Source organism: Silurus meridionalis, chromosome 26, assembly GCF_014805685.1.
Source record: "Silurus meridionalis isolate SWU-2019-XX chromosome 26, ASM1480568v1, whole genome shotgun sequence".
In the NCBI taxonomy this organism is placed as follows: Eukaryota; Metazoa; Chordata; class Actinopteri; order Siluriformes; family Siluridae; genus Silurus; species Silurus meridionalis.
Window position 1 is genome coordinate 18,270,089 of NC_060909.1, and position 24,912 is coordinate 18,295,000.

At 41.7% G+C, this 24,912-nt stretch overlaps 1 protein-coding gene across 1 annotated transcript; it reads right to left on the bottom strand.

Moving 5' to 3' along the window:
• Positions 1-104: 104 nt before the first annotated feature.
• Positions 105-17,729, bottom strand: tp53bp2b (tumor protein p53 binding protein, 2b). Its single transcript, XM_046840495.1, has 18 exons — positions 17,305-17,729; positions 9,830-9,977; positions 9,498-9,611; positions 7,960-8,036; positions 7,131-7,232; positions 6,806-6,994; positions 6,192-6,347; positions 4,815-4,979; positions 4,459-4,630; positions 4,234-4,353; positions 4,076-4,158; positions 3,596-3,908; positions 2,514-3,190; positions 1,885-2,022; positions 1,661-1,794; positions 1,166-1,332; positions 888-1,087; positions 105-793 (listed from the first exon to the last, which is right to left on the bottom strand). The coding sequence occupies exons 1-18, from the start codon at positions 17,311-17,313 to the stop codon at positions 752-754; spliced, it is 3,006 nt and encodes a 1,001-aa protein (XP_046696451.1). The 5' UTR covers positions 17,314-17,729; the 3' UTR covers positions 105-751.
• Positions 17,730-24,912: the final 7,183 nt, after the last annotated feature.

Below are 24,912 nucleotides of genomic sequence, written 5' to 3' on the forward strand. Positions count from 1 at the left end.
AAAAGCTAACACTGCGAAAAATACGAGATTTAATATAATGGTTGAAGTCGTATATATATAAGTCGTATTATATATAGTACATAAATAAATGTGAGAGTGCAATGTTTAAATACAAAGTCTTATTTATTTTCGAACAAGATTTGAACAAGTCATTCGTTCTGTTCCGCAGCATTGAGCACCATAGTGGTTATTAATTTTTTGATGAAAAATGATAATTTTCAGCAGAAAAGATGATACTCCAGATTTCTCATTAAACTGGTTAAACGTAAACAGCAGGAAGGGGAAATAAAAGTGCCATGACATGTGTAGGTGGAGCTTGAGCTCATTTCAGGCCTATGACATCGCCGTAATCGCTTTCTAGCAAGCGTGACAGAAAGGCATGGGTTGGTGGTCACATGATCAAGTTCGGCGGGAGATACCGGGACGTAGTTATAAACGAACGCGCCACTGCGCGTAGATAAACCTGTACAAATAACTTAAAAGCTGTGCAAATAATCCGATCCTGTAATACATTCACATTCTAGAAAGGCCAGGAAGAGTGCGGACAGTCATCCGATGTAGCTATGAAAAAATCCTCCTTTGTGCTTCTGAAAATAATGCATGAATGAAAAATAGGGTGAAGTTTGAGAATGCACCATTGTGTAGAGAAGAAGCACTTGGTAGTGTCTTGTGTCTTTCAGCCCTTTTCAGTGCGCACTAAAACAGAGGGCACGCCGGTTGGATTGGGGCTGAACCATGGCGAGAGAGAGGTTCAGGCTAAGCTCCTCTGTCTGGGCTTGATCCTCAGGTACAGCTGAAAAGGGGACAATAAGATAATATTAAGCTCTGAAGTGTGTAAAATCATCATGAAAATGACAGCGTGGCAAGTTTATACATAATCTACACACCCCGAGGAGGTTGCGTGGGACATAACCTTCGTTGTCTGCACACCGCGCCCACCACCACTCACACTCGTCTCCATCCTCATGCCTAAGCACAGTCATGCAGTCGCCCTCGCTGAAGGACAGCTCGTCAGCGTGCTCGGCCTCATAGTCCCACAGAGCGTACACAATACCGCGGTTCATCACCCCCATCTTCTCCTGTACGCCTACACAGACAAAAACGTTCTCAGTACACTTGTGAGGTTGTCCTTTGAAACTTGTACCGTAAATGTACCCTCACTTACCATAGAGGAACTGTGAGCACTGGGCGTATCCCTCCTCCAGCTCCTCGCACTTCTCCGCCGCCGTCTGCATGTCACTGTAAGTAGTGGCGAACACGGCTGCGCCCGATTCCACCAGGAACTTGCACACCTGAACGTTGTTGCAGGAAGCGGCGCAGTGCAGGGGTGTCCTACAGAGGAAGCAAGAAATATTGATGTGGACACAGAAATAGAGGATAGACTGAGAGTAAAACAAAAGGCCAAGATACAGATAGAAAACTGGGATGGATTCTGATCCCAAGTGTTGAATTAAATGCCTCCCCACCCCATCGATGCTTAACAATGGGCGCTCAGCAACCTACCTCAAAATGGAGTATTTTATTTATCTAGAATTTTTTATAATAACAGTAGCTGCTAAGCAAAGTGACGACAGCTTGACCTGCAAAAGTAGTGCATCGTGGATTAAGCTTGAGATTTAAACGTTCAATAATTTAGCTTTGAAGTGAAAACAAAAATTACCATCCGTCGCTGTCGGCAGCATTGACGTTGACTCCGAACTGAACGAGGAACTTAACGATCTCCGTATGTCCTGCGCACACCGCGTTGTGGAGCGCCGTGATGCCCTCGTCGTTGGGCAAGCTGGGGTCCTCCACCTGCCCAGAGACACAACGCAATTTGTTGAGTTATAGATTCATTCGAATCTTAAATAATTATAATGTAGCTGAGCCAGTTCTCCTCCTCACTTCGTAGATGATCCTCTGCACCAGGTCGTATTCGCCCTCTAGTGAAGCGTCCAGCAGGAGGGCCAGTGGATTAAAGCGCACCCGCATGCCATGGCTTATTCGCTCTGAACCAGCCTTCCGCAGGTTCGTTCTCTTTCCCTGCAGAAAAAAAAGATCAAGTAAAGAAGGACTAACAAGCAAAACAAGCTAGCGTCATTCCAACTCCATCCTAACATTCGGCTTCTGTTATTGGCTTGGGCCTGAGGTAAAATTATCTTTCATATTATATTATTGCAGACTTGGGAACACCTTCAAACAGAGAAAATGAAAAAAATTTTTTTTTTAGTTCCATTTATGTTGCTGCAGACTGACATGGCAGCCATTCTGGATAAGGAAAAATATTCACATGCCCACTAGATGGCGCTGTTGTTCAAAATTTGTCGGGGTAACAAGAGATTATTTCTCTAAGGAAAAAAAAAAAACAACAACTGCCAAAGCTTTCCTAACTGTTGAAACAATTTTATCCATTACGTCTTATTGTCTTAGTTTGTATTGAACATTTTTTATTCACCAACTTTCAGCCTGGACTAACAGACCTGTAGGAGCATTTTAAAGGGGAAATTTGAAAAGGAGTCAAAAATAATACGTACCAGCAGCATTGTGACCTGTCCAGTGACCTCTGGTGCCTTCATGCCTATGTCCTCTTCCTCTTCTTGCCTATTCTGGTTACCTGCGCTGGGGTATGGGGGCGGAGGATATGGAGGGTATTCCTCAGCTGGTACTGTGCCACCCGCTTCCTGCTCATCCTCCTCTTTGGGTTCATTTCTTTTGCTCGGTCCTGCAGCAGAGGAACGTGGTGGAAGCGGAGGTGGAGTCTGAGCTTCCTCCTCTTCTTCCTTATCCATATCCGACGCCTTTTGAGGTTCCCCCGACAGTCTGCCTGTGTCTTCGACGGCCCCCGCGATGCCTTCTGGCATCTCCATGGCTGCCAGTGTGGTCTTCTGGTAAAGAAGCTTCTGGATGTTGGGTCCGCCAGGTCCCTCGGGCTCCGTGATGGAGCTGCGCTTCTTTAGTGGGCGTGGCGCGTGCTGCAGCCGTCTGCGTGGTGTCTCCAGGTCAGCATCACTCTGCATGCGATGCTGGTGCATTAGGAACGGTAGCAGCTTGGTGGGACTCAGTGGGCGCGGTGCTCGATCTGACTCTGTGCCCTCGCTGTTCGCCTGGTCCACCTGATCAGCTTCGAGGTTGCTGGCTTTCTCATTGTAGCCGCTGTCCTGTGAGTGAGACTGCTGCCCTCTGCTGGACGGGATGACCGGTTTTCCGTAGACTAAAAAAAAATCCACTAGTGATCAGGGTTTATAACGATACATTCTCTACTGTAGTAGTACAAATTAGCATCACATTCGCATCACATGTTTGTAGTAGCCACTTATTACTTTAGAGACACGTCTCGAACTGTTGCTTTAATAGTATTGGCTTTATTAGCCATAATATAAATGTTTACTATGCATATTTTAGTTACAGTGTCTACTAAACAGAGGTATTGTTAACTATTTGTTTCACATGTTGCCAGGTATTTACATACTCCTCTACTCTGCAACCATATGCAAAACACACTGTCTATCAGGAAGTCTGGGTCTCTCTTTTACACACTCTGGTTGTATCTCTAGCTTAAATTTAGCCGCATCTTTATATTTTATTCAGGGTTAAAGATTGCATTAGTGACGCTCACCCCTTGGCTGTGAGCGTGTCAGGGTGCTCTGGCCCTGGTACCCCTTAGCCAGTGAGCTCTGCTGCGTGTACATGGAGTAGATGGAGCTGGCTGCCAGCGTCTGAGGTTTCTGAATGGTGGGTCCTTTACTTGCCGAGCCCTCCACGCTGAAGGGCCTTACGGTGGCCGCAGGCATCGGTGCCTTCGGGAGGTGTGGGGTCTGCTGTTGGGATGGTCTGGCTTTGCCTGGAAATGTGCCAGTGGAGAAGCAGGGGAAGCCAGACTGGCCTGGTTTGGGCTTCATGGGGACCGGAGGTGGCACTTTACCTCCAACCTAATCAGACACAAGTTTGTTAGTTTTAGCCGAAAGAATTTCCTTCGAATGAGGGCGGAGCCTCTGTGAAATAACCAATAGTTACTCGAGTGATTATGAAAAATGGGTGTGGTCTGTCGAGAATAAAAGATCTGTGTTAATTAGGTGTGTTTGTGTGTATGCCTTACCTGGCCATCGTTTAAGAGGTCCTCATTGCTCTGATTCTTCCGTAAGGGAAGTGGCGGCAGCGGCTTCTGATCTGCCTCGGCATCTAACACACGTGAAGAACGCGCTTAGCGTCACACGTCTATAGATAATGACTAGCATGTGGAGTGCGAGTGCTCACCTTTCTCCATGCAGCTGTGGCTGCTCATACGAGGCAGAGTCGAGGCATAACCTCGCTGTGACCCCCCAACTCCGCTGTTTTCACAACTCGCAGTCCATTCAGACAGCTTGGATACTTTACCTGGGTGGGAGAAGAAAAGGAAAAAGGGGATAAGCAAGTGGTAAAGAATCAAGAGGTTTGGTACACATATACATTGTGGTAAGGGTTTTGTGTGTGTGTGTGTACCGGTGGCCTTGGTAAGCGGTTTGGGCAGTGTGCTAGTGCCATCCGGATATGCCGGCTTCACCAGGACGTCCTTTTTAGGAGGAAGTGGCGGAGCAGGAGACTGAATGTACGGGCCGACGGCGGCAATTCTGGATGGGACCGAGGGAGGATGAGAGCTCTGCCCATTACCCGACTGCCATAGTGATAAAAGACCCAGAGTTTTGATTTTGAGTATTTAAAATAGCATGTCTTCCATCAACATGGTGGCAATGTAGATATATAAGGTAACGAGGTAGATAATGGATAGCCTTTATTTTGAAAGATGTCTGAAAGTTGTAACAGTATTATCTGATCATCAGCTCGATCCTGTCACTCACAGGCAGGTTTTCTTTCTGCTGCAGAGCCGCTTTCTTCTTCCACAGTCTCTGGCGCAGTTCTGCCAGACGTCGCTCCATCCCAGCTACTTCCTGTGTGCGCTTGTTCAGACACTCCTTCTGCTGATGGAGCTTCACGCTCTGCTCCTGGTTCAGCTTGTTCCTCAGCTTCAGGGGAACAACAGAGTCTTAGTTAGTCAGCCTGATTTACTTAGCTCCGCCCACAAAAACATTTTTGAAGATTATAGCAGATTATTTTAAATTGATTCACAACTGTGTCTGTTTTTAATCAACCTCCCATCCATCCATCTACAGTATCTATAATCCATCCATCCATCCATCCATCCATCCATCAGTTTGTCTGTTGACCCAACTATTTTAAGATCAATATACCAGTATTATATTATAATATATCTGTTTATATGCGCTCACTATCCATCCATCCATCCATCCATCCATCCATCCATCCATTAATCCGTCATCTACCTAATTCTTTTCCTGGTACCTACAAATCAGCCAATCCATTTCTATGCACACATCCATTTATTTATCTACCGGTATTTGATCATCCTGCTTTTCTTGTATCTATCAAACCATCCATCTTGTATCTATCAAACCAACCATCCATCACACATTCATCCATCCAACCATCCATTCATTCACCTGCATCTTTATGTAGCTATTAATTTAGCTACTTCTCCACCTAGTCATCACGTCTTTCTTCCAGCTGTCTACTGGTCTGTCTTTCTATATAATCATTTCTCCATCTCACCTGCTGACATCCATCCATCCATCCATCCATCCATCCATCCATCTTTTCTCATCAAGCCATTTATGTACAGTGGTACCCCGCTTATCGGTCTTAATCCGTTCCTTAAAACCGGTCGAAATGCGAAAAGGTTGAAGAGCGAATGTACATGCAATATACAATATACACGCACTAAATTGTTATATTGACCGCTAAATAACACTTTATTGTTCACAAACCGAAGTTTAATTTATGATAGATGCTCTCTCCACGAAGGCTGAGGAGAGACTGGGATGATCCTTTCCCTCGCTCCATGTGGGTCGGGGTAAAAAAAGGTCGATAAGGGGGCACTTGGTCGTTCATCGGACGCAAATTTCAGTCGAAAAACTGTTCGCTACGCGAAAAGGTCGATGTCCGAGCCGGTCCATAAGCGGGGTACCACTGTATTTTCTTTATATTAGTTTATCCATTTCTATCTGCACAGATACACATCCACCCTGCTTTCTTTATATGTTTAACTGTTTCTCTATTTTCTATCCATCCTCTAATCCATCCATCCACCCAGTCATCTATCCATTCAGATATCCAAATATATGTCTACCCATGCACATTTCCATCAGAACAACAGGCACCTGAAGCTCTTTGTAAAGTCTCTCGAGTTCAGTGATTTCGTCCAGTTTGCCGCTGCGTAACGTCTCCAGCTGTTTGCTCAACTCCTCCACCCTGGACACGGCCATGAGCAGTTCCCTCTGCTTCTGCTGGAACAGGCCGTTCATTTGCTCAATCTCCTTCCACTACAGACACGGAGAGAAAAGATCGACAGTAAGTGAGAGTTTTTACTAATCAGCTCTCTCTTCGGCTCATCAGCTCTAAAGCTCATTGTGGCGGTTTTTCTTTTAAGTCGTGGCCAAGCCTCATTGATATCGCTATTAGCACAAAACTACAAGGCTAATAGCGGTCTGTGCTGCCTGACAAACTTTCTGAACTTTTTTTTTTTTTTTTTTTAGCTTTGCAGATTACCACATACATTTTTTTTTTTTGTGGTTTATGCAACATCAGCAAATGATAAATATAAATCAGACACAAATACACAATACAGGCTTCTCACAGGTTCTGTGATTATTTGAGTAAAGTTCTTCACTTTTAAGAAAATTTCCATTTTTCTTTAATTCCATCCATCCATCCATCCATCCATCCATCCATCCATCCATCCTTTAAGGTTTCTCCCAGAGCGACTGACATTAACACTTGAGCAGAAAAACAAGTTCTGACCCAGTTTGCTGTTGCTGAGGCGCTTCTGCTCCACCTGACCCTTGAGAGCCCGAACACGCCGTAGTTTGGCCTCCTGGTTCTCAGCGTTCTCACGCAACAGCCGCAGTTTCTCCTGCTCACGCTGCTGCTGCTCCTGCATCTTCAAGAAGCGAAGACGCTGCTCCTAAAAAATTTTTTTAATCCCACAAAATCATAGATGTTAACGTCTGCAGTTGGTGAATGATAAAGAGATCACAGCTGTTGTTACAGCCAGTCTGTATTAATGTTATGATGCCCTTTCAGAGGGGAAAAAGCCTTACCTTGGAGGCCAGAACCTGCTGCTGAGCATTGATCTGCTGCTGCTGCCGGGACGCCATCTCATGCAGCTCTGTGAGGCTGATGTCCATAGGAGGAGGAACCATCTAGAAAAACAAGTGCCTTCAATGTTATAGCAGTGTTTTGTAACACATCTGAATCAGAGTTCTTTTGGCATTGGAGAACTAAGATTTGTCTTCAAAGATTCATCCCCATGATACGTCTCTGAAAAAGTATTTCACATAGAAAAAGCGGAAGAGTTTAGCTCATGGGGTTAAAGTTTAATTGGAGGTTTAGATTTGTGAAAATGTCAATTACCTTTGGCAATTAAAGCTGTACTGTGAGGGAAGCCAGTATTTCCCCATAAATCTAGCATCTCATTTTTTTTTTTTTACAACATGGAAAAGTGACTCCTAGAGATGTCTCCAAAAATTGAACTCATAACGATGTAATAACACTTTGCGAAATGACTTTTTGTTTTTACACACAATCACAAGTCTCACAATTTTCATCAGTCTGTATTGCTAGCAAGTTAATACCTGTTATCCGTTTAAACTATCCGTCTATAAGCTAATAACTAATCTTAGCTACACAATTTACATACGGGAACTCCCTAATATCAGCTAGACATTTCATATTAGCCTGGAAGGTTCCTAGCTAGCAAGAAAATACACTGTCCTGTCTGTTCTTGTTAGCCAGGACCTAATTTATGAAGCAGCTAGCATTAATGTTACTAGCTAGTACTTAATGATGCGTTCATTTTAGTTTATTGTGCTAAAGATGCTAGCTAGAAACTGATTAAATGGATTGCTAGTGATACGATTTCACACTTACCCCGTTTTCAAGGTGTGTCTCACTTGTGGCTTTTAGCATGTTCCTCTTTAGTGAGAGCGCTGGGCCTCTGGGAGGACCTGACAACACACACACACACACACACACACACACACACACACACACACACACACACACACACACACACACAGGCAGTTTAATGACACTAATTAAGTATAGCTAATGAGAAACATTGTGAAACATTGTGCTGTCCGGTTCATTAAGTCTCCAGAATCGTATACATCTCAATCATCTCCATCATCATCATCATCATCATCATCATCATCATCATTATAAATATTTAATAAAGAGATATCTTACAACCAAAAGAGATGATGGGCATAGTTACACTGAAACCAGGCCTTTGTGTCTTAATGAAGCCACAAAATCTCTTGCGGAAACCCAACACCTCACACACACACACACACGTTCAGCTGACTATCCCTATGAGGACCTTCCATTCACACGTTTGCTAATGCAGCTAATTAATTCGATGCTACACATCCAGCCTGACCAGCAGGAAAACTTTTCCCTCTTTTCCTTTCTTTTTTAAATGCAGTTTTTTTTCTTGTGGGGACCTTCCAAATGTCCCCCACAAACTCAAAACTGTCATCCTTGTGAGGACTATATCAAGATGTTTAATCATACACCCAAACCAACACACACACACACACACACACACACACACACACACACACACACATACTGGGTTGTGTCAGGACTCGAGTAGTGTATATGCAAGGACTTTTAGACAATTACCCTTATTTTCAGGGAGAAAAACCCCACAAACACACACAGGAGCATAATAATGAGGTGTAATTCATTAATATTAACTGTGTGTGTGTGTGTGTGTGTGTGTGTGTGAGCACGAACACACGCACACAATCCAAAGCGTGTTCTCATCCTAGACAGGTCATACAGGAACGCTGGCTTAATGCCCCACTGACACTCATTGTGAGTGTGTGTGTGTGTGTGTGTGTGTGTGTGTGTGTGTGTGTGTGTGTGTGTGTGTGAAATCCCACTGTGCCAAGTAAAAGGAATTGGAATATAACCCTGCTGGCCAAGCAGAATATTTTGGGCGCTCACAGCCCATGCATTTAATGTCACATTTCTTTGGCACTCTGTGTGTGTGAGGGGGAAGGGGGAGTGTTTCTGGACCAATGTATTTTGAAGGTGAAGGAACAAACATGTTCTATTGTAATTTCCTGAAAAGGTCCACAAATCTCGTGAAATCTCCATTTCCTTAAATAGATAAGTATTAGAACCCAGTCAGTATTTTAAGAGCAGGTACAGTATCTCTGAGCTCCGAGCATCGGCTCCATGCTGTCTGGCGAGCGAGGAGGCGTAGCACAACGTAATGCTTCAACTAACATCAGATGCATGCCATCACATCAAGCTGTGTGTTTGTGTGTGTGTTAAAATAAAATAAAAACATCCTGCTGTCCTTTCCTGCTACTGATATTCAACATATCTCTCTCTATTTCTGTCTGTTCATCCATCTTATTTCATCCGCCTGTTTTTTCTCTCTCTCTCTTTCTCACCTGTGTCATGACCGGGCGCTCGCTCGTGACGAAGGACAAAGCGGACCTCAGACCTCTGCTGCCCCCAGCGCTGCAGCAGCTCCATCATCCTCTCGCCGTCATCAACCACTCGCTCTGTTCCAGAAAACGGCACAAAGCGAAAATTACATCTAGACCACGCGCTGTACTGTAGATTCAATATTTTATATATTTAACATTCTAATCCAGACTCTTGATAATATAACATCAGACCATTAGCATTGTTGTGTGCAAGTTGATTCACCGATATCCCTGATCTGAAGAGTAAACATATTGTTCATGTGATAACAAAAATGTCCTCTTCATGTCCTGACCTGATCCTCTCCAGCTCTCGGCCAGGTAGCAGTCGGTCTCTCCAGGTTCCTTACACACATCCACCACGTCCCGGCACAGGGTCTCAGGAGTTACAGGCACCTCGGTGAAGTGCTTCTCGCTGTTGCTGAGGTACACGGTAAGAAACATCTGTTGCGCACAGAAACAAAAATCATATAATTCATATTTTTTAAATGATATATATTTCTGCAAAATTGTTTAAGGTCCAACTGGTGTTTTTGGGTTGTCATTCCACATTTGTTACATTCCACATTTAGCCCCCATTTCCTTTTATAATAACATCCACTCTTCCAAATAAATAAAAACAGTTACATCCAAAATGAATAAAAAGTCAGCACATGGCATCATTGATTTGCCTTTAGAGGCCACTCTTGTACTGTATTACGCAACCCAGAAAAACTATCGGTAGGGATTTTTGCCTATAGCTGATAGTTCTGATTAATCCGCGAAACTGATGAATCGATCGACCTCTAGTCCCAATATTTTTGGCATTGTGGTGTATTACGAGAGCTACATATCAAATCTCTAGGGCATATCTTTAAATAGTCATCCATACCATGTACTGTGAAAATGCTTCCTAGTTCTCCGATCATATCTCAGTCACGTTTCTGTCCTGCCTCGCTGCCACTCTGTTCCTAAGCAGCAGCATACAGCTAAAAAAAACTGTGAAGTTCTCTCTTGGCTTTGGACGGAGAAGCACAGATGGATGCCGAGAGGCTCCGGACCCAAAAATAAAACGCTGATGGGAGGACGGGATTTGTCACTGAAGATGGAACATAAGGGGTGGGGGTGGGTAGCAGTTGGTAAGTGATTTTCTGAAGGGGGTGACAAGGGTTTAAAAAATTCTCATCGGGGGAGAACAAACAGAAATATCTTTGGATGGGATTTGGATCTGACCGTGCCGGCTCGTACAGAGACACCGCTGTTCGAGTGCGAAGTGTGCATGTTAGCACGGCAGATGGGCGTTCGTTGGGGGGGATTTACGGCTACACGCTGCTTTACCTGAGTCTCACGCTTACAGGACTCCTGCAGTTCTGTTTTCTATTTCCATACATTTTATGTAAATGAGGGGGGAAAAACATTGACGGAGAAAAGCAGGAATGATAAAAATGCAGAGAAAATATCTAGAGCCACACCACAGCTATATTCCCAGGGGTGCAACTGCACATTTGTTGAGAGGTTTGCAAGATCATCATTGGTACCCCCTCCCCCTTGCAAAAAAAGAGGGGTAAATACATGAATAAATAGACTACATGCAATGACAGCCTCTCATCAGCAGCACTCCTATACACTGCATATACTGCAGACCCCATTTGTGGGTATTACCTCTTCGGATGAATAAAAGAAAAGGATTACTTCATATTTGTACCCCTGTGAAACAGGTAGTCATGATTGAAACAAGTAAGTCCAAACATCCAACTGTACAACTTCTGACCAATCAGAATACAGAATTCAATTTGATGTATATGTAAAAAAAAGATTGTGTTACATTACTAATGTGCTACTAAACAAAACGCATCCAATAACACACACTCTATCGCCTATCTGGTTTTAAAAATCTATATTTACGTTAAGCATGAGGGGACTTTATCCATGTTACCGTCTGCCTTTCCATGAAAAAATAAATCCCAGAGCTCGGATTAAATCTTTCCAGGACAATTTCAGCATTACCGCCTTCCAAACCTGAGGCACCAGGCTACAAGGCTAAGGGGGCTAAATGTTATTGTGGAGAATTTCCGCCTCAGAATACATCCCCTGTTATCGTTCAGACATCCTGTTGTGTTTAAGGGCAGGCTGTGACTTCCTGTCCTCTAAAAAAAAAAAAACAAATAGAACTAGCAGCAGTGCAATTATAAAATGCCAAAAATATTGAGACACCTGCCTTTTTCCACGCATTTGCGGTTTTTCCGCAAATTGTTAGCACACAATTGTTATCTTTTGGTGGTGGGAGCATGACATTTTCCCATCGCTTGAACCAAGAGAATCAAAAAGTTTCCAACATGATGCACAAAGCCAGCTGCATGATGATATGATTTACAAGGGTTGGAGTCGAAGATCTCACCCACACCTGTACCAAATTTGACTAACACCCTTTTACTGAATCTCCACAAAATCTAGTGGAACATCTTCCCAGAAAAGTGAAGGTTACACAAAATTCTGTCCATATAGTGTGTTTATACACACCTCACCATCAGCCACAACTTTGAAACCACCTGCCCACCCAAGGTTTCCCAAGGCATCCCATTTTTCTTGCTTTCTACACATCAAGTGTTTCATAAGACCTGATCCTCAAAATAAATTCCTGACAACCGAAATCCCCCCGAGCCATTAGAGATAGTGTTCAAAGTGATACTCGCTCAACCGTTGCCTATTTTGTTATACCATCTTAACATCTTAACAACACAAGTCATTTCCTGGGCAAACAAAAAAAAATGCAGACGAGGATCCGATCCACACTCGCATGTCGCCCGTTCACGCACCATTACGTCGCTCACACTAACGCCCATAAATGGACACGAAACATCAACTCGGCTTTTAAAAAAAATAACGCCATGAAGCAAAACAGCAGGAAGCTCGTGACTCATCGGGTCGCTGTTGACACAGCAGTGGGAGGCAGGCGCGAAGGTGACGAGGCCTGTTTGAATAGTCAAAACTGCATCACGGGAAACGAGGACGCAAGAGCACTTCTATATTTACTACCACGTTTCCTCATTCTGTGGCTTTTCGGGGGAACCCTAAATTTAAAATAATATATCTGAGCTGATTCCAATGTCAATGAATCACCTTCCAACCAATCAGAATCCAGAATGAAATCGAGGCAATGTGCTGCCTTGTACACTTGTATTTACAAGTGTAAAACTCTCTTGTCATGGATCCTATTTTTTTTTCCCTATGCTAAAAATAGGCTAATTGGGCCTCATTTCTGCATTTAGGTTGCTCATTAGCGCACATAGAAAGAACACACACTCACAACCTACTTACATCAACCCACCAACTTCCCAATATAATCACGGGTATGGATATTCAGGATGCATACTTTTATATTTTGAAATGCTTTATTTCTTAAAAGAAAAATTGTCATATGGTGAAGGACATCATTACGCTATAATCGATTACGGTCCGTCACTGTAATAACACGGAATCGTCCACATCGCGATGCAGCATACATAGACATGATCAATTTCAACACCCCTACTGGATGAGCCTCGTTGGCTGTTGCAACACTGCTCTTACAGAAGATGTTACCACCTTGTGACCAATCAGAATCCAGAATGAAATCGAGGCAATGTGCTGCCTTGTACACTTGTATTTACAAGTGTAAAACTCTCTTGTCATGGATCCTATTTTTTTTCCCTATGCTAAAAATAGGCTAATTGGGCCTCATTTCTGCATTTAGGTTGCTCATTAGCGCACATAGAAAGAACACACACTCACAACCTACTTACATCAACCCACCAACTTCCCAATATAATCACGGGTATGGATATTCAGGATGCATACTTTTATATTTTGAAATGCTTTATTTCTTAAAAGAAAAATTGTCATATGGTGAAGGACATCATTAGGCTATAATCGATTACGGTCCGTCACTGTATCAACACGGAATCGTCCACATCGCGATGCAGCATACATAGACATGATCAATTTCAACACCCCTACTGGATGAGCCTCGTTGGCTGTTGCAACACTGCTCTTACAGAAGATGTTACCACCTTGTGACCAATCAGAATCCGGGAATTCAGCATCCCTTTGGTCTATACCGTCAAAAAGTCTTTGTTGCTTTTAAGATAAGATAAGATAAAATAAACCTTTATTCGTCCCACAGTGGGGAAATTTCTATGTTACAGCAGCAAGACAAAGAAATAAAATAGATGCAAATATATATAAAAAGAAGAATATACAAAAAATAAAAACAGAAATAAAAATAAATAATAATAACAATAATAATAATAATAATAATAATAACAAAGAAATAAAAATAAATGCAAATATCTAAAATAATATACATATACTACAATAATAATTTTTTTTTTAAATAATTTTTTTCACCGATGTGAATTCAGGACGAAGAAATTCTACAGCTACGCAAACAACAGGAACGCAACGTCAATAATTGAAGGCAAATGAGAATCTGTACAACACGGGCTTCCAAAGCGTTCCGACTGAGGTATCATGTGTCTTCATTTAGTAATTTCACGGATTGGTCAACGATTTCAGTCAATGAATCTCTAATTAACTAATAGGGATTTACAGTATTGATTGTGGCTAATAATCTGAGCTTGTGTGTATAGGTGTGTGTCACAAGAAAGCTCCTGTCACTCTGTTTGGTGTAAGTGGGTGTGTGGGTGTGTGGGTGTGTGTCTGACCATATGGTCCTTAGACAGAATGGACACACACACACACACATACACACACACACACACTATCACATGACAGGGGCTTACCCTGGTACCCTGCTGACCTCTAAAAGGTTTACTCTCTGTGGAGGAGAAATGAGATTACTGCTCCATTTCAGAGCCTGCAATTCGTAACAAGCGCTCGTTCCCTAACAGCAGCCATAAAAAAAAATCTGAACATATTTCAGAGAGTGCCCCTTTAGCAAATACAGTTAAGCGACTGGTTCAAGTGGCAGCGCTTCGGCTTAAGCCCACGACCTTATGATCAGTAAGCCAGAGCCTCAACCACTAAACTGTAGAGCTACAAGTTATACACCTGTTGGCATTCGTGTTCACACTAGAAAATGGAGACAGGCAAGAGCTAAATTTGGGCGTTAAAACACCAAAAACGCAGAAAATAATACCCGCTCGAACACCGACACAATCGAATTTTGTCGATCATTGGAAAAACGTAAGGCATCTCACAAATGTGTACATCCTGGCAACGTCCCAAAGTCTTGTAGCGCATATACGCTGCTACGTTTGCTTCGCGCGCACATTTGAGAAGTATCGCTATCGTGAACGTGAGATCGACAAAATTGTAGGTCGAACCATCGTACCCTGTGGAAAAAGAAGAGGATTTTTGGTTACAGCTGTGACTACACGACAAGCTAGTCAGCTGGGCTAATATTAGCTAGCTAATAAGCAAAGCTAATCATGTCGAGTGTATTACAGTGTAGGAATTTACACAGCCGTGGGTATGTCCCTGAATCACCAGGAATGTTAGTATTTCCCTCTGGAATGTGTCAAATACAAATACTGAGATAACACTCTAGCATCTTCACATAGGATAGATGGATAGCGTCTGAGCGCAGGCTCTGTCTTGTGGCATGAGAGTTTGCAAGTCTGTCAGGGTGAAGACCAAATGTGTGATGCGAGTAACATGAGACTTGTGGAATTTTCCACAACAGCACACACACACACACACACACACACACACACACACGTGTGTATATATATATATATATATATATATATATATATATATATATATATATATATATATATATATTGTACACACACACACATACACACACACACACACACACACACACACACACACACACACACACACACACAGGATTTCCAAAGCACCTATAATGAGTGAATGAAAAAAAATCTTCTCGCGAACGGAAAAAAAAGGGTTAAAGTCTCCTATGAAAGGCAGGTTTCCGTGGTTACTGTTGCCATGGACACGCGGCCTGTCGCACGCGGCAACACTGGTGCTAGGCAGAGCGGGGCTTCTGCGACAAAAGATCGTGCTACTTCAAGAAACACACACACACACACACACACACACACACACACATCGTATTCCTGTCATGTTCGTCGTACCGAGGCACGACATTGCTGAGTGGAAGAAATGCCTCCGTTACAACGACCTTTGTGCTGAGGCAGGTTCAGGGGGAGTCGTGTTACCTTGAGTGAACGTGATCTAATCCGTCTCGTGTACCCTCACCTGCCAACTTATGCTCGTTAGGCTCCACGCAACATCCTTGGCCCGGCTGCTCAGCTTCCTCTGGGGAACTAGCGACAATGCGAAATGTATTTTCAGGGTCAGGGTGTCGACTGGAAAACAATAGGCGGTAGTTCACTGAATGGCATTCGGCACGGAAAAGCCGACGGCCGCTCAAACAATGGGCTTCAGACCGCACGAAACCGAACTGTGTGTCGATACACACTCTGAGAAAAAGGGGTACTGTGCTGTACTTTTCCTTGTTGGTGCACTGGTACCGTCAATCATTTGTAGGTTTACCTTAAGAATTCAATCGTTTTAGAAAATGATGTAGTGACCCCACATTATTATTTCTCAGTTGCTTAAAGTAGAAAACAACCAGGGAATTTTAGAAATCAGAAATTTATATTGGCTCAAATGGGAAGTATGTAATGTGTCCTCCCCTATAAGGCTCTAAAGCACTAAAGGTGTTCTTAATTACCATTTGCAGTAAAGTTCAGCGCAAAGCGGCGCACTCTGTATGAAGTATGGGGTTTCTATAATTAACCCGGGCGTGTGGGGACTTGTGCGAAAAACCAATCAGACAAAATCCGGATCCGGAAAAGGGGAGCTTATGTAAGAAACAAGTCGCCTGGGAACTGTTCACTCTGAACTCTGCGATAGTTAAAAAAAATCCCCTGCATTTGGGAGCATTAGGATAAATAATGTGTTCGGTTGGTATATTAACAAAGGTTTGTGGACACCTGAGCGTAATATTGGTGCTTCTTTTTGAACATTCCATTCCAAATTTAGTTCCCATTTGCTGTTTTGAGAACATCCACTCTTCTGAGAAAATGTTCCATGAGAATCCATGAGATTCATTCCGCCACAATCGTGTTAGTAAAGTCAGGTGAGTTGAGGTGAGGTGGCCTGGGGTGCAGTCGGCGTTCACATTTATCCCAATTGGGCTCCTGCATCCGTTCTATACAATTGTGTGCCTTCAACTTTGTGGTTTCAGTTTGAGGAGGAACTACATACAGGTGACAAACTCAGGTGTCCAAATCCCTTTTGTCCATTTAGTGTATAGAATATTGCTATTTTGCATACCCAATTCTGAACGTATTGCTACTGAACAGGTTGAAGCCACTGTTCACTTTAAATCGAAGATCTTCCTTGTACGAGCAGATTTCAAGGCATTATCATGCAGTTACACGTTTCTCCTCAATATCTCCTACAGCACGATTAGTAATAATCGTACAAAACTAATAGTATCAACCAAAATGATCTGCATTTCGATCGATATCGATATCACCAATATATCGAAATCGATATCAATACGATGTCTACAGCCGATATCGCGCACCCCTGAACTACGGGTTCCCCTGTCCAACAACTTACATGCAGCGCGTGACAGAATGTGTATTCACACCCAAGCTGATAAAACACGGGTATTTCCAATCCACACACACACACACACACACACACACACACACACACACTTGAGATTCAGACCGAATGATAAAACCGGCGCGTAATTTTTATTCGTTAATTGTTACCTCCCGCGAGCGGTTCCGTTAACACTCACCGGCATCATGTTGGCAGTCGTGAAGAATCCAGAGCTCCTTCTGATCCTTGTGGTAGTCCCACACACGGTGTGTATGTGTGTGTGTGTGTGTGTGTGCAGTCCGGGCGACCAGCTCGCTTGCGCACCTGCGCACCGTCTTCCGTACGTGTGCGCGCGCGCGCGTGTGTGTGTATTGTATGGCGTATTACTTCGTGATTTCTCTCTCTCTCTCTCCTTGATGCTCTCCGCCTTTACAAACCTGTTGCAGTACTTGTTAAAAAAATCCTCTAAAGATTTCTCACAAACACACACTCACGCTACCGGATCCAAGCGCCCACCTTGCACCGGAGGCGCGCGCAGCCGCAAATATTCGAGCGCTCGCGATCCTCCTTCTCCTCCTCCGTTTATATATATATTTATATCATATAGATTCTCCGCCCGTGGCTCGAGCGTTCTCTAAAATGGGCGTGCTCTTGTATGCAAATGAGAAAGATGCGCGTCATGACGTCACAACCCAATTTCAATGCTTAACGAATACATTTTGTTTTGAAAACGCAGTGTTGGAAGAATGGGCGTGGCACTCACTGAGTAGAAACGGAGTTGTGGGCGTGCTCTAGCCACTTACAGCTGTTTTATTTAGTCTTAAATCGTTATACCGCTCTTCCATTTTCAACATATAGCATTAAATCCATATTCCCTCTTCCCTCAACCTTCTTCCTCCGTCCTTGGAGACTCGTGACTGATGGAGCGTAAATACGGTCACGGCGGGTCGTGTTTTCTCTTCATCCATGAATACGTGTTCAGCGATTAAACACTTAGCTGTATTTCAGACTTTTAAATGAAATTAGTTTGCAGAGATAATTATTAAACACCAGAACCCACTCCTTTATAAAGCGTTTAGACTGTAATCAGTGTCGTAAAACACTTTCTATCAAATCGATATTCCTTATATGTTTTTATTGCATGTACTATGGGTTTTCCCTCAATCTTAATTATTATTATTATTATTATTATTATTATTATTATTATTATTATTACCAATAACAAAAGTTCTTCTTCTTCTTGTTTCTCGAAGAATCCTTCCACCATAAAAACTGGTAACTGTTAAAACCACTGGCTGGTTTACTGAAATACAGAATCACTGTTATGGAAATTCTTTAACACATGGACACAGAAATATAGAAAAATGACGAATTAATACATACATTAATAAATAAATTGGGACAAATAAATAAATGTCAAAACGTGTAAGTAAAGATATAAATACATGAAGAAAAATGTATACATGTAAATAAATAAATAAATGTATCAAAAACTAAAATATAAATAAATGTAGAAATACAGAGAATTGATAAATAAATGAATACATACAGAAAAACAGATAAATAAATGTAAGTGTAAATCAATACATAATTCAAAGTAATAAATACAGTAATAAATACATTTATAAAGAAAGAAAGAATGTAGACAAAATGTATACCTAAATAAATACATTTAATTCACGAAATAATAAATACATACATTTATTTAATCATACCTTTTTTTATTTACCAAATTTAATTTGTTATTTTATTAATTAATTAATTTATCATTTCATTTTCTCTCCTCCGGTTGCTAAGCGACTGTTGCTATGCGTGAGGGGAAATGGGCGGGGTTTATGTGACAGACTCGAACCCTATTGGCTGATGTGGAAAGCGCGTGCAGAGAAACTTTAGGAAATATAGTCAAACTTTCCAAAATGGCGGCGTTGATTTACATGGCACACACACACACACACACACACACACACACACACACACACAGGGATTGAGTTTGTCATCGCATTTCCCCTTAAATATAATACAACATATCTCTTTTTTCTCACATGCTCTAGCACCCTCTAACGACGGATACTGGTAACAACCACACTAACATGTTGGTCAGTGATGCTTGGGATCCCTGCTACACTGAGATCTTAGTTTAGAAAGAGGAGGAACAAATCAACTACAAAAAAATTAAAGATTACACAATAATATCCTGTGAATTCCCTGATTTGTGAATTATTCATTTTTTAATCAGATACATAAAAATAATAAAATACAACTTTATGTCCTCGAAAACCTTTCACATTTCCTCCCAGCAGAGGGAGACAGAGTTCTAGATATCCAACCATCACACCTTTTAGAGCTTCTTCCTTTGTGCATATGAAGTTTCATACCAAATATTAAAATACCCCCTTAATTAAAATTAACTACACAAAAGTAGAAGTTAAAAAGTATAATTGTAATGATTCTAATTCTAATAATTAATTTCCTTATTCAGCTTTATTTACACACTCACTTTTTTGTTTACAATTTTCTTCTATTGTTTTGTGTCAAACTTGATGTTAGCTACACAAGATTGCTAAACAATATTGAAACAGACTACTTTCCAAAACCCATATGTGCTTTATCGATAAACCGTTCCCAACAAAGTTGGAGGCACACGATTGTACAGGACGTCTTTGGATGCGGGAGAAACAAATCTTTTCCCTTCAATTGAACTAAGAGACCCAAACTTTTGTGTACAAATCCAGCTGTGTGAAGATCTGCTTTACATGAGTTGGAAGATGTGGAAGATCTCCTGCTATAGGGCTCTGATCTCAAACTTTCTTATCCCACCCTACACGAGTACCTGACTCTGTAAAAGGAAACTTTACAATTTTCCAGAAAAACTGGTGGAGCATCTGCCCAGAAGAGTGGAGATTATTATAAGAGCAAATGAAGATGAAGAAGGAGCTACATGTAATACTGCAGGGCTTTCAAACTTTGAAATGCATAATTATAATATAATTAAAACATGTTTACTAATTAAATCAAATAAAAATATAATAATAATAATAATAATAATAATAATATTAATAATTATTATTATTACTCCTCCGAAAGCTGCCCTGGAGAATTAGTTCATTCGTTTCCACCTGTTTTACATCTGATGTGACATTCGGTCTAATCTGAGCTCAGTGGGTGGCCATTTTATTGACCATTAGTGGATGACATCATCTACAACAGTCCTCTTACACACACACACACACACACACACACACACACACACACACACAAACCCTCTGTCTCTCTGTCTCTTTACACTGATTAAGTTACATTTTTTCTGCTTGTGTTCCACAGATAAGGCTATTTCTTATACCACGAGAAATCCTGAAAGCGAATCAAACCCAAAATGGTTTGTGATCTCACACCTGTGTGGTGTGTCAGAGTGAGAAAACACTCTTGAGGCCTGGGGTTGAGTCACAAATAGGCTTTTTTTCACCTGGGTCGATACCCAGACCTGAATCAGCACCAGTATGAAGTAGCCGTACTGCGTGTTGTGTCCAGGAGATGGCGATATTTAGCAGCATCTACACAGGAAAGCGGCTTTCAATATATCTGGTTATCATCCAGCGTTCAGTACAAGGTACAAGCAGGTGGAGAAAGAAGAGAAAAGGGATGAGAAGAGAAAAGGTGACAGAGGAGTGAATGGAAAGATCAACAAAATCTATGGGGGAAGGGAGAACAAAAGAAGGTGAATGGAGAAATGAGAAGAGAAATTTAAAGATGAGAACAGGAGACGAAAAGAGAAACGGGTGATTGTGAAAGAGGAAGAATGAGAGAAATAATGGAGGGGGGAAAAAGTGAGTTGAACGTAATACCAAGCACATAGACAGGTAGATATATATTTAGATAGATAGATAGATAGATAGATAGATAGATAGATAGATAGATAGATAGATAGATAGACCAAACAGAGGAGAGATAAAAGGTGAGAGGTGAGGAGCGAATATAAAAGAAGGGAATGGAGAAAAAGACGTGTTTCAAAGAAACGAGAAATAAAAATGTGAGAGGTGTGAGAAAAATTAAAAAAGAGAGAAGAGAGAAGTGAAAAAGATAATGAAAAGATAAAAGAATGGGAGACAGGTAGGGAGTGGGGGAAGGGTGGAAAAAAAGAAAAACGTCATACAGCTGAGTAAAAGACAGATAATAAGTGTAAAAAGATGCAAAGGTGAGAGAAATAAAGAGAGAGAAGAAAAAGAGAAGTGCAGAAGAGAAGGACACTTGGCCCTCAGTGGGCAGGAATCGAACCAGGCGGTGCTGCTAGTGTGCACCCCAGGGGGTCGTGTCTCATTTGGAGAGAAAGGATCTCTCCATATTGGACGCTAACTCATCCTGAGTCACCCCTTTTTATCCCCCTCATCCCCACCCTCCCCAACCACTTATGGCAGATGGTGCAGTCCGCTCCCCCGCCTCCATCCCAAAACCATTGTGCCCCAGCATTAGGGGGAAACAACTGCCCCTCCCGACCTCCCTCCCTCCCTCTCTCTATTCCTCTCTCTTTTTTGTACTACTGTATTGTCCAGTATGATGAGCTATTCCTCTCTCTCTCTCTCTCTCTCTCTCTCTCTCTCTCTCTCTCTCTCTCTCTCACCCTAAATTTTTTTTACCAGAGATGTTACATTCAAATCTTAAATCTCATAACTTGTCCAGTACTTTATCTTCTAACCCTCAGAGCTTCCAGAAAAGTCTTCCTTCTTTCTTTATGAATTGAAATGTTCAACAATGTAAAAAAGGTAAATAAAAAAAATTCAAATGAATTTATACTTATTTACAAATAGGGACAAAAGAACACGTCGTGTGGACCAATGGCATCCGAGCCAATCATCACGAAGGGGCGTCTCTCCTCACCTGTTGCTTCACAAAGCTCTTTCGCCAGCATTCGAAGTGGAAAGTCATTGTATGTATTACGGATAGTAAGATTGAGCGTTTCACATATATGACCAGATACAAGTTTTATCGTGATGCGTCGTTTTTTTTAAACGTATTATTGAAATACAGCTATTAGTAGACGCTCTATATTTTTCCGGCGCGTTCACAACAATAGGAGTCTCATAGTATATAGATTAACATGGCAGAGGTAGAGCTGTGTCTTCCTGCAGACAGAACTGGAAACGAACTTGAACCACAAATAAAGTTTGAGGTATGGTTTCATTAGAGATGTTTGTATGTGTGTATGTAAATTAATGAATTAATTAATATGTAACAAGAGATTATAAATATATTTAAAGGCAGTTTGGATATATGACATGCTTCCAGGTTGAAAATTTGAATCCAATCATGATGCAACCGATGTTCAAAAAGGTACCAAATTATAGAACGATCGCCATCATGAAACCTATTTCTACTAATTGTACCGCTTGTGGTCATTGAAAATGCACATGGAAATAAAAAGAGATGTAAGGAAAAGAAACTAATAGTGGAAATTAGCAGACGATACTGAACAGTACTGAGAGAAGAGATTGATAAGAAGAGAAGAAGGAAAGGAAATGAAGAAGAAGGGAAATAGTAAAATGGCAAGGAGAAAGTTTGAAAGTTTGGCTTGTTACCTTGATGTGTGCGCTTGTTCTGTGTTGAGAACGGTTTTAGAATTAGGATTTGCGCCTGCAAATGCGACACAGGAAGTCTGAGATCTACATCTTCTTGTCTAGACAGCTGACCCTGACTTGTGCTTTTACATGAATCTGGATAAACTGGAATGCATCAGTGTTGCGGCTCTTCAAGCAACCAAAATAGTGCATTGTCAAAGAAGGTTCTTCAGCAAGACGTATGATTTAATTCGATTTATTATAATTTGTAGAACGCGTTTAACGATAGACATTGTCTCAAAGCAGAGATAAAGCGATTATAAAATAATATATACGTTTGTTATGTTGTTAGAAAGTTTATCCCAAATGAGTGACATGGAAAAACTTCCTGAGATGGCACGAGGAAGAAACCTTGAGAGGAACCGGTCTCATCTTTGTAGGTGCTTAAATGCAGAACCTATGGTCCTGATCCATTGTAGTAGTCTGTTGATGTTAATTACAGTCCAAATCTATCTTGGAATTTCTTGAGCTGCTCAGTAACTTTATGGATATTTAGGCTGATCTTTAGGCTTGAAGAGAATTTCATCCAGAGGTAGCGCATTGGAGATTAATCGGGGGGATTTGAAGTAAAGACAAGGTCAGTGGTACGTCAGGTGCATGTTAAGGATTGTTAAGCGTTCTCATTGTTTTATAAATGTTTAAAGACACTGTACAGTATAATACTGTTTTGGAGTCGCTGGAGAAGAACTTCAGTACCTTTTACCTACAGTAAATCCATGGGATGCGATGGCTTGGACTGGAGTTAGAGTATATCTGATGCACTTCACAACTTCACAGAGGGCCGAGTCCCGAGTTGGCAATTCGGTCTAACAGCTACGTCAGTGTTAATGCAGGGAAAGTTTCGCATCTTCAGAGTCGGTTTAGGCACTTGGTTTTCCATCTGTTCTAACCAGATGATTGTACCTTAATAATAAATCTTTGTGTGGTACACACGTAGAAACAGGAAAGTGATTTTTGAATTTCATCCAAACCAAGTCAAGTCAAGTTTATTTGTATAGCGCTTTTCACAACAGACTGTCTCAAAGCAGCTTTTCAGAATTTAACAGTTAAGGTGAATGATGTGTATTTATCCCTGATGAGCAGCCATGGCGACTGTGGCAAGGAAAAACTCCCTTAGATGTTATGAGGAAGAAACCTCGAGAGGAACCAGACTCAAAAGGGGAACCCATCCTCATTTGGGTGACATCAAGAGTGTGATTATAGTCTTTAAACACTACAGAACACTGGATGTGGACTGGATTCCAAACCACCAGCTTTAATCATACAAAGCCTAAAAAAAATTATAAATTGGGACCGAAAATATGGACTCGACTTGTGTAAGAATTCACCATGAGATTCATGTCTGCTTTTTGGAACATTTCATTTCACATTTAGTCTCCATTTGCTGTTATAATAACCTCCACACTGCGAGGAAGATGTTCCCTAGATTTTGGAGTGTGTGCTTGGAGATTTGAGGGTGTTAGTAAAGTCAGGTACTCATGTAGGTGAGGTGAGGAGGCCCCAGGGTGCAGTCAGTTTATGTTCAATAGGGTTGGAGATCTTCCATATCCTTATGGAGCTGGCTTTGTGCACAGGGGTACTGTCCTGCTTGAACAGGTTTGGGTCTCCTAGTGAAAGGAAAATGTCATGCTCTGCATCCAAAGACATCAAATAAAATTGTGTGCCTCCAACTTTGTGGTAAAAGTTTGGAATCATCAAATCATTTGGACCAATTTGAAGCCACAAATTCCTCTCCATCCTGGAGACTCTCCTCGGGTCAGGAGGTTAGAGCTTTATTTCTGACTGTTACTTTGACAACACACTGACACTGGAGACTCCTTCCATAACTGGAATAGTAAACATAGCTTTATAAGAAACTATAATGAATATAAACCTATAATTTCCAGCTGCACTAAAGTCAAAGCTGCTGTTACAGAGAATTAATCAGCACCTTCTGATCGAGCAGAATCTAGAATTCAACTATGCTTAAATTCTTTACCAATTTTGGACCAGGAATTGCAGACTTCCTCAGGCATCAACAATGTACCCCCCAAAAAATGGACTGCTTTTGTTTGGTCAGATTTGTTTTTGAAGCGAACAAACTCTGACCCACGACCGAAGATGGCGTCCGCCGTTGCCAGTTTTGTTGATCGCTAGCGCGTTATGTAACAGCTCTGGGATTTCCTGGTCCCTCGGATCATATACATAACAACGAGTAT

What these genes read in the sequence shown, in the direction of transcription:
- tp53bp2b (XM_046840495.1), bottom strand. An exon ending in GACTTTACAAAGAGCTTCAG is followed by an intron (nt 4,980 to 6,191) that starts GTGCCTGTTGTT and finishes GTTCCCCTGAAG; the next exon opens with CTGAGGAACAAGCTGAACCA. An exon ending in TCCCACGCAACCTCCTCGGG is followed by an intron (nt 794 to 887) that starts GTGTGTAGATTA and finishes TCCCCTTTTCAG; the next exon opens with CTGTACCTGAGGATCAAGCC.